This window comes from Pinus tabuliformis, chromosome Q, assembly GCF_031772625.1.
Source record: "Pinus tabuliformis cultivar Carrire ecotype Pingquan chromosome Q, CPIR1, whole genome shotgun sequence".
Classification (NCBI taxonomy): Eukaryota; Viridiplantae; Streptophyta; class Pinopsida; order Pinales; family Pinaceae; genus Pinus; species Pinus tabuliformis.
The window spans coordinates 276,861,933-276,876,151 of NC_142296.1; the positions used below are offsets into that span (position 1 = coordinate 276,861,933).

General features: G+C 43.8%; 2 protein-coding genes across 2 annotated transcripts in view; one reads left to right on the forward strand and one right to left on the reverse strand.

The window, feature by feature from the left end:
* Nucleotides 1-14,219, reverse strand: part of LOC149219297 (ADP-ribosylation factor 1-like) — a 245,672-nt gene that overhangs the window by 96,981 nt on the left and 134,472 nt on the right. The gene's annotated exons all lie outside the window — the stretch shown is intronic.
* Nucleotides 4,876-6,162, forward strand: LOC149219298 (uncharacterized). The gene is made up of 2 exons (XM_089384311.1): nt 4,876-5,564; nt 5,681-6,162. The coding sequence occupies exons 1-2, from the start codon at nt 5,437-5,439 to the stop codon at nt 6,153-6,155; spliced, it is 603 nt and encodes a 200-aa protein (XP_089240437.1). The 5' UTR covers nt 4,876-5,436; the 3' UTR covers nt 6,156-6,162.

The following is a 14,219-nucleotide window of genomic DNA, read 5'->3' on the forward strand; positions in this document are numbered from 1 at the left end:
AGGGGTTCTTAAGAGGGCAACTTCTAGGTTAAGGGCAATTATGGAGGCTTAGCCCACTGTCACCACAGCTAAGTCTCCCTGCTCTTTACGAACTTTCACGAATGGGAGGAGACCCAGTAGTGTAGGGATCACTTGTAAAGTATATGTCAATGGATAGGTGGAAAGTGACCCTGGAAACCCTTTCCCAAGGACGGAGTGAGGAATGGAACTTGCTTGCTCTTTAAGCAAGGGACTTGATCCTCCAGGGGTAAGGAGTGAGGATTGAATGGTTGAGGGAGAACGAATAGGCTTATAGACGAGGTTCTCAATCCCTATAATCCTTGGGAAGCTTGGATTCCCAAATGGTCCTTGACAAATAATCTTTATTGAGAAGTGGGATCACAGGGAGTGTAGTCTAGTTTCGAGGATGGAATGTAGCAACCAATGATGTTCCTATCCTGGACAAGGTGAAGGGAAAGTACCAAACAATAATATTTACTTCGAAAGGTTAAATTGATCCTATTCAAGTCTAGCCTTGGGGATGCTTAGGCAAAATTCGATCCTAGAGCTAGGGCTTGGGATTTCCGGAGATTCCACTGTTAGAATTGCCTCAAATTTGGAGGAGAGAGAAGGGACCCACTAGCGCAGTAGCCTGTAGGAGATCGAAGTTTTTCCTCGGGTCTTCCCAGGAAATTGATGCTCGAGGTGACCTTTGAGGGCTAGACCTGGGAAAAGTGGTAAATGGTGAAAAAAGTGAAGGAGATGACCACCCTTTTTAGGTATCAATGCCTAATTCACTTGGGGATATGCAATCGAGGATGATGATGAGTAAGAATTTCATTTCTTGATAAAGGAGGCCCAGAAAGTCAACTTCATCCAATGTTGAGAGAAAGAAAAGAAAAGTGACCTTCAAGCATTTATGCTTCAAAGCAAACGATGCAAGCTTATCAAAACAAATAATCTCTAGGACATTTCATTCATATAGCATTGGCCCATACATAAAATTAGCTAAAACATGCTCAATTCCACATTTTGAGTATGCAACAACTAGCCCTAATTTTAGCAGTATACAGCAACAAGAATAACAACATCAAGATTTACTTACAATGTTATAGAGTATATCCAACCAGCATTTCCTTTACAAGACAAAGCTCCAAGACGAGATAAATAGCCAAAATCCATACGTCAAAATTCATCCATCTCCAAAAAATGTGAAGTTCTCTATGATTAGAGAGATCCCAAGTCAAGTGATGATCCAAATGAATGCATCTAACATCAATATATAGCCTCATAAAGAGTTCGAATTAGACTATGGGCCTACATTAGCCCCTAATGATAAAATAATGTGCAAATAAAACCCCTATCAGTGACAAGCCCACCAAACTAGCTCACAAGTGTAAAAATAAGCCTCACAAGGGGCCAAATAATAATATGTCCATGTCATGGGGCCTCCAAAGGCCTAATAATGTCCTGAAGCGCCATATTGAGGAATAAATTCCTAAGAATATGATGGACAAGGGGGTGGCCCCTTGTTCTCCAAGTAGCAGACCTGTGGTGCTCCTAATGGGTCTAAGGGCACATTAATGAGCCGACGGGTCTCCATATGAATCAGAGATACCTGTAGATCCTCTGCAAGGGTTCGAGTGGTGGAATGAATGCTGCCCTGACATCGTACGAGTCCTAGGACACCTGCTAAGAGTGTGGGACTCCTGTGGGGGCCTGCTGGGCATAATGTACCAAGCATATCACCATCATCCCAAAAGTGGATCACTGATTCACTAGTAGTCTCTGAGCATCGATGAAGATCCGTGGAGTGTTCTCTGATGTTGTGGAGGCGAATGACTCTCTATGCACGCCCTATACGTGCCAATGTAGACCTTTGGGGGTTAGGATCCCGTATAGGGAGACAAACCCAAATGGAAACCCCCTATAATCCTGCGTAAGATCCAATGCATCCCCTAGGCTTCCAGTACAACCAGTCATTAAAATAATTACATAAAGAGTTTACAAATCATGGATCACAAAGTGGGCACTTCATAATGGCATGCCCTTCCGTAGTGGGCTTTGGCATGTGCTAGTGTTTCCAAGCTCCAAAGGGGGTTAACCAAGTACCTTATTAGGTGGTTTTAGCCCTTAAAGGGGATAGTATGTCCAAGGTACATCCCTCTAATGGGGGTGGCAAGTGGTAAATAGGTGGAATGGAGTAGGGAATGAGAGGGGCAACTTGGGCCACATATTGGGGCATAGGGGTAGCTAGATAAGGAGAAGCCCACACCTGGGTATGTAATGTGTAGGAGGGAGTAATCGTGGTACACGAGGTGCCTCAACCTTAATTTTTCCACCCTTCTTTGCATGCCTTTTACCTTTTATGAATTTTCTTTAATTAACTGCTCGAGGTTCAAAGGACAAGAGCATGATGTGTGAGATATAGCAATGATTACCCCCTTTTAGGTAGGGCGGTTCATTGCCCTCTAGGGGTTGGGACAATCATGGGTTCCTGAATGATAAAGGAGGCACATCTAGGGCCTATTTAACCAGGGTGATGACCATGGATTGGGGTAGAGCTCATGTATTTGTTTTTGTCGACGTGCTAATTATTTTGTCCCGACCATCTTTTGCATTCTGTGGTACAATTTCCTCTTAAATGTGGCCAATTATGCTTTTTTCTTTTTCTTTTAACTGCTTCAACCTCCGGGGCATCATTCCAAGCCTGAGCCAAGGTGGGGGCAAGGGGATAGGGAGGGTGGCCCTATGTGGACCTAGGTGGGAGAAATGATGAATGGGGTATAGTGAGTAGAAAGGGACTAATATATGTGGATAAAGGAGCAGGGCCACACACCCACGGTCAGGGTTTCCCAAGTAATACCATCCTAGAACCAAATGGTCAACAAGGGAGATCTCGCAGGACTAAGATCCAAGGGTAACATCCAAAAGAGATCAAGGGGACAAGAGCACAAACTAAGCCCACCCTTTCCACCAAATCCCCCATCAACCCATACTAGAAGTATCCATGATAAGTAAACCGAATACTCAGTTACCAAATGACAAGACATACCTTTAGATTTGGGAGGCCCACCTTCAAACATACGATCAATACAGGTGGGTGAGGGACCACATGGCTAGCTCAGGTGGCAGAGAAATGACACAACAAGCTAGTATGAGGCTGCAAGGGATTGTTGGTTGTCCGCTAAGGTTCATCACGGAGAAAAATTTCTCCTGCAGATATCACCCACAAAGTGGTGGGTAACATCTGGCTCCAACTAGGATGTGATCTCTCGAAGAAGTGGACGAGGCTACTTGAACGGGAGGTCACGAGAACTCCATCAATCTCTTGGTCATTGTAGCCTTGTTATCTGCACATGTCAAAGATCAAAGCCACGGGACAGCATGTTTTTTCATGGTGTCTTATGATCACCCATGCTTAATGTTAGCACATAAACCAACAAGAAATAAAATATGCAATTTTTATTTTTTAAATGCAATCTAATCTATCATGAGAAACATCATATGCGGTTAGTTCTAATGCAAAACTCATCATGCAATGCATCCTACCCTAACATGCATATGACGAAGCTATTATTAAGTGTAATCATAAAGCCAGTGCAACCAACATATCATCAAGTAAATATAAATATGCCTGCCTATATGATTACTCATGTAGCGAATCCCAAAGCGAAGGCAAATCCAAACAAATGGAGGAAGCTGTGGGTGGGAGGTGGGAAAATATGATGCGCACACATGGATGATTATGTTGTTGATTTTGGGTAGCATCGAATGTGCTCTAGCCTTGAAAATTGGTGGAGAGGCTAAGGCACATGAGATCTCCAAGACCCAGAAATCGTTTAGAGAAATTCCACCCGAATGAAGAGAATTAGAGCACACTAAAGAGGCCAAAGAAGAACTTTTGAGGCAACTAAAAAGGTCAGCTGAAGGAAGTGGGCCAAGTGGCACTGGTTCTACTGCAGCGTCAGTCAATCCGGTAGCTGCATCATCATTTTTTGTTCCTCGAACCACACCTGGTGCACAACCAACTATCGGTTCAATGCTAAAAAGAAATGAAAAACAACAAGCTGACAAGTTGATGACAAAATTTCTCCTCTGGAGTGATATTCCTTTCAGCATTGTAAGGAATAATCCATTTTTCCAACCTACTGTTGATGCTATTGCCAGTGTTGGCCCGGGGTACAAAATCCCTTCTCTTCATGATTTCAGAGGCCGGCTTCTTCAAGATGAAAAGCGTGACTGCACCCAAAGATTGGAGGATTTTAGGGCATCATGGGCACAAACAGGATGCACTGTTATGTCAGATGGTTGGACTGACCAAAAGGGGAGAACCCTTATAAACTTCTTGGTTAGTTGTCCCAAGGGGACTATGTTTATCAAATCTGTTGATGCAACTGATCAAATCAAAGATGCAAGAACTTTATGTGATTTGCTGGATGTGTTTATTTTGGAGGTGGGTGCAGAAAATGTTGTCCAAGTCATAACGGACAATGCTGCAAATTATGTTGCTGCTGGTAGAATGCTTATGGACAGGCATCCTACTTTATTTTGGACACCTTGCGCTGCCCATTGTATTGATTTGATGTTAGAGGACATAGGGAAAATTCCCTTTGTCAAAGAGACTGTTGACTCATCAAAAAGCATCACAAAATTTATTTACAATCACACATCTGTGCTTAGCTTGATGAGACAATGCACCAACAACAAAGAGTTGGTGCGCCCCGCCATTACACGGTTTGCGACGAGTTTCATATCTCTTCAATCCCTCTTGAAATCTATGTGGGATTTGAAGAGAATGTTTCTTTCAGAGGAGTGGCGTTCTTCGCCAATGAGCCGCAAACCAGAAGGAGAGGCCGTGTGCAAACTTGTTTCATACCAAGAAGACTTCTGGGCGGGAGTGCAGGAGGTGTGCGCTGTCACTGAACCTTTGGTAAAGGTTCTTCGGTTGGTAGATGGTGAGAAGCCCGCAATGGGCTATTTGTATGAAGCCATGGACAGGGCCAAAGAAGCCATTCGGTCCTACTATGATGACAAGGGAGATGATGGGTTCCAGAGACAACTCCTTCTATGGAACGTCATTGATGAGCGATGGAACAACACACTCCATCGTCCCATTCATGCTGCTGGGCTTTTCCTGAACCCTGCATTTTCTTATGCATGTGGGTTTGATTTTGATACTGAGGTCGTGGAAGGATTATTAACCTGTGTCCAGAAGATGGTGAGATCTCCAGAACAACGTATAGAGATCTCTAGACAAATTGAGACATATAAGATGTCAGGTGGCACATTTGGCTTTGAGATGGCTGTCATTGATAGGACGATTAAAATGCCAGGTATTTTTTAGTTTGTACTTTGTAACTTTGTTTCAAATTTCATTGTCTCTTCAAATTCCATTTTTTTCTTATGTTTATTTAAAATTTTATTTGTAATTTTGTTGTAGACGCATGATGGAAGATGTATGGTGTCAGAGTACCCCTTTTGCAAAAGCTTGCTGTACGCATCCTCAGCCAAACATGCAGCTCCTCGGGATGTGAGCGCAATTGGAGTGTATTTGAAAAAATACACAACAAGAAGCGCAATAGGTTAACACTTAAACATTTAAAATATTGCAAATTTCCAAATAAATTTTTGAATTCATTAAACAATATTTTTTTTTATAATATTAATTATTAATTATTATTTCATGAACTTTGTACAGGTTGGAGTCCCGTAGACTTAATGACATGGTCTATGTCTACTACAATCTTCGATTGTGGGTGAGGCAACTAGAGAAGACACCTGATATGGATGCCATCTCATTGGATGGGATTGACACCACTGCTGAATGGAGGGTTGAGACCGAGAGGCCTCTCATGGATCCCACTGAGGATTGGTTAGTGCAGGATGAGGGGGAGGAGGAGGGGGAGGAGGAGCAGGAGCAGGAGCAGGAGGAGGAGGAGTTGGAGGAGCAGGAGGAGGAGGTGACACCGCCTACCCGGGCTACCACTACCACCAGTAGAGGACGTGGTCTCCGTCTACCTACAGTAGCTGCTACTTCTACAGCTACTCCTTCAGCTTCTAGAGCACGTCAGACTCCACTGCCATTTCCACCACCACAGGCACCAGCATCTTCATCTAGGGGGAAAGAGAAAGCAGTGACATTTTCTCGCAAGAAGGGCAGAGGAAATCAATAGGATTAGAGTCTTAGACTTTCATTTTATTGTATATGACATTATGACATGATGAGATACATTATCATATTTTTTGTTGATATTTTGAGGCTGAGTTGGGACTCAGGACTTACTATTCAGGACATGATTCAATGTTATGTGTGATTTTAGCGCTAGAAATGATATTAAACATCTTATATATTAGTTTTTTTATCATATTTATGTGTCAATGTATTTATTTTATGTTGTAGATGGTTTAGATATTAAAAAAATTGAAAAAAAATGAAAAAAAATGAATATTTTTGTGCCAAAAGATTTTTTCCCGATTTTTTCCGCTTTTTTCCCGATTTTTACGATTTTTTCCGCTTTTTTCCCGGCGCGAATAAATCCCAATCGCGATTTTAACAACATTGATTAAAATCATTAATATTTTTAATGTGTCCCTAAGTCTAAACTTAGGAAAATAAAAATATTAATGTGTATCAATATAAAATGGGTGAGAAAGTTCTAAGTGAAGAGGATCAAGCTAGTTCTAATCTTAGTCGTTGATTAGGGACTTAATCTCGGTCGTTGATTCGTCAACAGGAAAAATATATTAGGAGGCTTGAGGGTTAGTTGGAGACACATCAATTGATCAAAGAATTCGATTTTCTGAGGTGAGGTTTGTTGAAGAAATCGAGTTAGTTATCAGAGTTGCAGTGAGGGGCAGTTCAACAAGGAATTTCCATCTGAGGCTTTAGAATACATAGCAAAGAGGTAGCGCAGGCCCTAGAAAGGTTGACACAGAGGACGCAGAAGGTCGTAGAGGTTGACGCAGGCAGTGTAGAGAGTCATAGAGTCTAACGCTGGGCTTCAGATGCAGTGCTGGGGAGATTCTGTGGGGCAGACTGAGAGAAGATCAGCCGGAGAGGGTGACACAGTTCCAGAGCAGTGCTTGGAGCAGCTTTCACTGTCCAGTACAAGGAACAGTCAGAGTCACTGTGGGGTTGATCATCTGGTTGCAGATTTGTCAGAATATCTGTCTCCGGATAGAGGTACTACTGCCAAGGATATTCTCTGTTGGGTGAGCCATTTCTGGCACTCTAGTTATATTCACGAATCTGCTTAATAATACAAACCCTCTATATGCTACACCGGTTTTCCCGAATTGGGTTTTTCCGGGGACGATTGTCCAAAAATAACGGTGTCCCTTGTGTTATTGTCTCTATTTATTTCAGTGCATGATCTGTATATTTGTGAAGGCTGCAATAATGTTTACTTAGATGTTTATGCAATCAAATAGCTTGTTAATGTAAAGAACAAGTACGAGATTGTAAACCAGTAATTGCAGTAGGGGTTTCTGATTTGTAGATTCAGAAATTTTCACATGGTATCAGAGCGATTGCAGATCATAGGCGACTGAAGACACCAGCCAAGAAATCGGACAGTTTGCAACAGAGAAGCAGTTGTCCCGAGAGACATCGTTATTCCAAAGCCGAAGAGGCAGAAGGAGTGACGCAGAGGCTCACACAGTGCCTGCGTCAGCATTCTGAGCCTGGAGTGGAAGACGCAATCACTGGGAGGAGCCCACGCAGTAGCTGCGTCAGCCATCAGGACCAGCGCAGAGGCAGAGAAGGGCAGATCAAGCTCACGCAGAGCCATGTCATCTTTCTGAGCCAGGAAAGATTGACACAGTTGGCCGGGAGGAGCAGATTCAGCCCACGCAGAGATTGCGCAGAGCCTAAAGGGCTCAGATTCTTCGAGTTGCCAAGGCTAAGGGAGCTGTGCAAATTTTGATTTGAGGAACTAGTCAGACGTCGTTTTTGTCAGTGTAGAACAGTGTCAAAGGAGATGGAACCAAGGTAGAGGGAAGCACTACCTCGACAGATTTCTAGCCAAGAAATCTAGATCTGAGTTGCAGTGGCAAGGAGGATTGGAGAGTGATTCGACAGTTGGCCGGAGGATTTCCGAGAGGGAAATCAGGACTCAGAGGGAGTCTAGAGAAGAGAAGAGATGGCAATTAATGGGTTGAAGGATCCGGACAGATTGGACGGAGCATCCAATTTTGTCATCTGGAAGGCCAAGATCCTGACAATCCTAGACAAACATCGCATCAAGGACTATGCCTTGAAGGTTGTTGTTGAACCGGTCGACGTTGATCCATTGAAGAAATACGAGGAGGCCCAGGCTAAGGCCAAGTGCATGATCCTAGACAGGGTCAAAGATCATGTAGTACCACACATTGCTGAGAAGAACACAGCAAGGGAGATGTGGGAAACCCTGACCACCTTGTATTAGGGCTCTTCCGTGCAATGGAAGATGCTATTAGAAAATCAACTAAGACAGTATCAGATGTAGAAAGGAGAGGAGATAGATCCCTTCCTTCTCAGGTTGCAAGGGATTCGCGACCAACTTACTTCCGTGGGGTCTACATCGGATCCAGAGTTCATGGTTAGGATTGCCCTAAATGCAGTCTCCGAGGAGTGGGAGACGTTTGTCCAAAGCATTTTGGGCAAAGCAACTCTCCCCAGTTGGGAGGAGATGTGGGTAGCTCTTCGACAAGAAGAGCTCAAGAGATTGACCAAGGCAGGGAGTAGCGGTAAGGGAGTTTGAATCAAGGAGGAGGAGGAGGATGCAGCTCTCGCATCAGCGGGACAACAGGGGCTACAAAAGAGGAAGAAGAAAGACATCTCCAAGGTCAAGTGCTTCAACTGTGGGGAGTTGGGACATTATGCCTCTCAGTGCCCCAAGAAGAAAGGCAAGGGAGAAGCTTCTGACTCAAAGGCTGCTCCAGCAAAGGCAGAGAAGGATGTCGAGACTGATGACGATTGTGCCATGAGTGCTCATGTGCCTCTAGAGAAGAGGTGGGGAGACTTGGAGCTGTAGTCGAGAGGACTACAGAAGAGGGCAGGATCCTTGAGGTGCCCAAACTCTTGGATCACATACGGCTACGGGAGCCCTTAAAGACAGTAGCATGATGACAGGTGTCGGGTGGAGCAAGGTGTGATGGAGCGGCAAGGCAGTGCTAGAGTGCAGAAGTCTGTAGCAACGCAGTGGAGGTTGCAGCAGTGCGAGAGGCATAGAAGAGGTTGCAGCAGCGGAGTGCCAACAAAGGGAGCATAGGATAGCAACAGAGGTAGCTTCAACATCACAAGGCTTCCAGACTAACCAGGATGTGAGTGTTTGGGTGAAGTCAGTTACTTCTCAGTAACTGAGTTGCAGTGCAGCAGTTAACAGTGGCAATGATATGGGTGGCATGATGCAATATGTTGAGAGGGAGCTGCAGTATAGATGTAGCAGTGGCAGTGGTAGTGTCATGGGCAGTAGTACAGGAAGCAGCAGTGCAGTGGATGTGGGGCAGCAGGCCAAGCATCAACACAGAGGACCGATGCGAAGGATTAGTGTGATGCTTCTATGGTGAAGCATTGTTAGAGCACATTCCTCGCTAAGAGGGAGTGTTGATTTTGGGTAGCATCGAATGCGCTCTAGCCTTGAAAATTGGCGGAGAGGCTAAGGCACATGAGATCTCCAAGACCCAGAAATCATTTGGAGAAATTCCACCAGGATGAAGAGATATTAAAATAATTAATATTTTTAATGGGTCCCTAAGTCTAAACTTAGGAAAATAAAAATATTAATGTGTATTAATATAAAATGGGTGAGAAAGTTCTAAGTGGCGAGGATATAGCCAGTTCTAATCTTAGCCGTTGATTAGGGACTTAATCTCGGCTGTTGATCCGTCAACAGGGAAAGTATAAGAGGAGGCTTGAGGGTTAGTTGGAGACACACCAAGTGATCAAAGAATTCGATTTTCTGGGGCGAGGTTTGCTGAGAAAATCGAGTTAGTGATCAGAGGGCAGTTCAGTAAGGGATTTCCATCTGAGGTTGAAGAATACATAGCAGAGAGGCAGCGCAGTGTCGGAGAGACAACGCAGGCCCTAGAAGGGCTGACACAGAGGCAGCGCAGTGTCGAAAAGGACGCAGAAGCAGTAGAGGCTGACACAGGCAGTGCAAAGGGCCATAGAGTCTGACGCTGGGCTTCTAGGCAGCGCTGGGGAGATTCTGTGGGGCAGACTAAGAGCAGATCAGCCAGGAGAGCGTGACGCAGTTCCTGAAGGGTGACGTAGTTCCAGAGCAGTGCTTGGAGCAACTTTTGTTGTCCGGCACTAGGAATAGTCAAAGTCACTATGGGGTTGATCATCCAGTTGCTGATTTGCCGGAATATCTGTCTCCGAATAGAGGTACTACTTCCAAGGATATTCTCTGTTGGGTGAGCCATTTCTGGCACCCTAATTGTATTCACGAATCTGCTTAATAATACAAACCCTCTATATGTTGCACTGTTTTCCCGAATTGGGTTTTTCCGGGGACAATTGTCCAAAAATAATGATGTCCCTTGTGTTATTGACTATGTTTATTTCAGTGCATGATATTTGTTAAGGTTGCAATAGTGTTTACTTCGATGTTTATGTAATTAAATAACTTGTTAATGTAAAGAACAAGTAGGAGATTGTAAACCAATAATTGTAGTAGGGGTTTCTGATGTGTAGATTCAGAAATTTTCACATATGCGAGATGAGGTAAGAAAAAGATGTAATCTAGTCCATGAGATCTTCTCTTGCAACCAAGATATAGAGATGTCAACAACCAAGCTCATAAAATTTTGATGGATGGCAACCTCAGGCATATCACTTTCACCATCATCGTTATTATTTAAGGCATGGCTTATGGCCTTCATTGGGTTATGATTAGTAGGAAGGGGAAGCCGACGAGATGGAGAAACACAAGTAGGTTGCACATGATGATTACATTGGAGAAGGGGGACTATGGAATGATCAAAACCCTGAGGATGCGTCCAAGGAGAAAAAGTGTAATCAATGAAGGGCTTCTCCTTGACACTATACTCGGGAGGGGAAAAGGGCTCACAGTTACTTGAGATTATATGACCAGGGGTGAGGGAATCACTTGATGAAGACTCAAGATGATGACTAATAGGAAAAAGGGAGAACAAAATATTGTATTCAACGGGTTGTGCTTTTCCAAAATCATAATCTAAAGGCTCAAGTGATTTGAACATAGAATCATACTCAAGAGAAGTGGGAGCCCTATCAATGTCCTTAGTACCAAAGATTAGGTCTCTTCTAAAAGGAAAATTGATCACTTCCAACTGCTCCTCTTTATGCAAAGGAAAATGAAGATTCTCCTTCCCAAGGGTATCAATGGGTATGTCATCATAAGTAGTGCCTGAGGGGAAAGGAAGATCAATCTCATCCTCATCCTCCTTGTCGATGTCGTAAATGGGAGCACAATCAAATTGAGGACCAACAATTTCCCATTTCTCCTTTTCAATGTGGAAATAATCTTCAATGTCATATTCCAAGGGGCTAATGGGATCATCTCTCTCAAGGTTTTCAAAAGAGGTTTCATCAGGAGTAATATCCTTGAGAAAGGTAAGGTTGGTCTCAATTTCTATTTCTATAAATTCACCCTTTCCAGAACACGTGTCTTCAAAATGATCATTTTCATTATGTGGACCCAAGGAGGACTCATCTTCTTGCTCATTACCTAGATTCTTAATGTCTTGATGATGCTCGATGAAGGCTTCCTCTTGGATGCTTAATGCAGGGTGTACTTGAAAATGTCTAAGAAATCCATCAATGAACTCTTCAATAGATGAGATGTTGTAATATCCCGTTTTCGGGATATCCCTCAAACCCAAGCAAACTCCAACCAAACACGTCCAAATGATATAGTGACCGGGAAACTCAAAGTGATAAAAATAACAGTGGTACAACATATAATAATGTGGACATGAAATATAAACAGATACTCAAGAAATGCAGAGAGAAATGCTAAGCCATTTTATTATACTGAGTAATGGAAAGAGTACAAGAGGTGATCAGACAGGTAGCACCTCGACTTGCACAAGGTAAGTGAAGAAATACACTCAGAATAGCAAGGGAATGACCTCTCTCTGAACTGCGTCCAAGCTGTTGGAGAACTGTCGTGCTGTTACTACTACTGCAAATCAAATGAGGATTTGGGGTTGTTCCCCTCCTCAGAAAATGCTGAAACTCTAGAATCAGACTCTACCCAAGAAACCCAGAAAGCTTTTCTGAAATAGCCGACCCCCAAAAATCACCCCCTTGGGGATCTACGTTGTCCCTCAAGGCTTTGCGCTGCCACTGAATAGAATCTTCCAAAACTCCACCTGAAACTCTGCCAAAATCCTCCAATATGCAAGGGCTGATCCCCTGCTCAATCTCCCAACTCAAATCCTCCACAAAACCCTCAATCCGGAACTCTCACAAAAAGAACTGTCCCTCTCTCAAGACTGCGCAGTTATCCAAAATGATCAGTTCATCCTCCCTCCAAAGATCAATCCTCCTGCAAAAGACTGTTAAAAACTACCTTGCCCGAGCAGGCACTCGAAATCCCCTGGGGCTAAGGGTGAGATCTCCGAACGGAGACACTCGATGCACTAAACAGTGCTGCAGACCAGCTAAACAGCCAGCGTGCTCTAAGTCGAAGTGACTAGCTCAAATGCACATAATCGAAAGACAAAATGAGGAGGCTCCCCTCTCATTTATAGAGTTGGCCTCTTTCAATCCCAAGGCCCACCTCCTCCAAAGTATCCCCTTTCTTGCCACGTGTTCCTTTTCATCTACGCAGTCCCTCCAAGTGTCTGTGTGGGTCCCATCTCTGCGTGGTCCTTTGGCCCCCTTGGCTCCCCTTTAAGTCACAACATTGTGCTACTAGGAAGTGACTTTATTCTAAAGGTGAGTTATGTCGCCCTTTTCCTCACCTTTTTATTTATAAATAACTATAGAAGGCAAAATTGAGCAAAATCGAATATGCCAATTAGCCATGGCTAATTAGGAATATTACAGATGCTTCTAGGTTCATGATCATGCCGCCATGAGTTATGACCACCGAGAGATCCCATGAATAATAACATAAGGACATCTTGGTGGACAACCTTCTCTTTTGAGGCATGTCCATTAAATCTTTCTACGTGGTCAATTGCAGAGAATGGATCACCATCAAACACGAGCATCCCACGTAGAATCCTTCCCGCGACATGATTTGGATGTCCAAGGATGCTAGTAATGTCCAATGCGGAAAATTTATGAAAGATTGACAACCTATTTGAGGTATACATGAAACATATGTAGGAGTCGCCAAGGTGAAATTAGGAATGCCTAGAAAATGCTTGTTTCACCCTACAAGCATCGACCTTAAAGTTCAATGAAAAACTAGGGTTCGTTCTTCCAATGGAGTCACCAATAATGATATGTCGATATGTCGTACGAGGAACAAAACACACATCTCGTGTCCCCGGCAACGGCACCAAAAATGTTGCCACTCAAACCAGCAGGGGACCTATAAGGGGTTGTTAAGAGGGCAACTGCTAGGTTAAGGGCAACAATGGAGGGTTAGTCCATTATCACCACAGCTAAGTCTCCCTGCTCTTTACAGACTTTCACGGATGGGAGGATTTCCAGTGGTGTAGGGATCACTTGTAAATTATATGTCAATGGATAGGTGGAAAGTGACCCTAGAAACCCTTTCCCAATGATGGAGTGAGGAATGGAACTTGCCTGCTCTTTAAGCAAGGGACTTGATCCTCCAAGGATAAGGGGTGACGGATTGAAGGGTTGAGGGAGAAGGAATAGGCTTATACATGAAGTTCTCAATCCCTATAATCCTTGGGAAGCTTGGATTCCCAAGTGGTCCTTGACAAATAATCTTTATTGAGAAACGGGAACACACAGGGCCAAGTGGACCCAGTCCAGTTTCGAGGATGGAATGTAGCAACCAATGATGTTCCTATCCTAGACAAGGTGAAGGGAAAGGACCAAACAAGAATATTTACTTCAAAAGGTTGAATTGATCCTGTTGAGATCTAGCCTTGGGGATGCCTAGGCATAACTCGATCCTAGAGCTAAGGCTTGGGATTCTTGTAGATTCCACCGTTAGAACTGCCCCAAATTTGGAGGAGAGGGAGGGGACCGACCAGCGCAGTAGCCTATAGGAGATTGAAGTTTTTCCTTGGGTCTTCCCAGGAAATTGATGCCCTAGGTGACCTTTGAGGGTTAGACCTGGGAA

Bases quoted from the DNA above. Each gene is read 5' to 3' on its own strand.
- LOC149219298 (XM_089384311.1), top strand. From the start codon at position 5,437: ATGTATGGTGTCAGAGTACCCCTTTTGCAAAAGCTTGCTGTACGCATC. The intron at 5,565-5,680 runs GTTAACACTTAA...AACTTTGTACAG, and splicing joins CACAACAAGAAGCGCAATAG to GTTGGAGTCCCGTAGACTTA.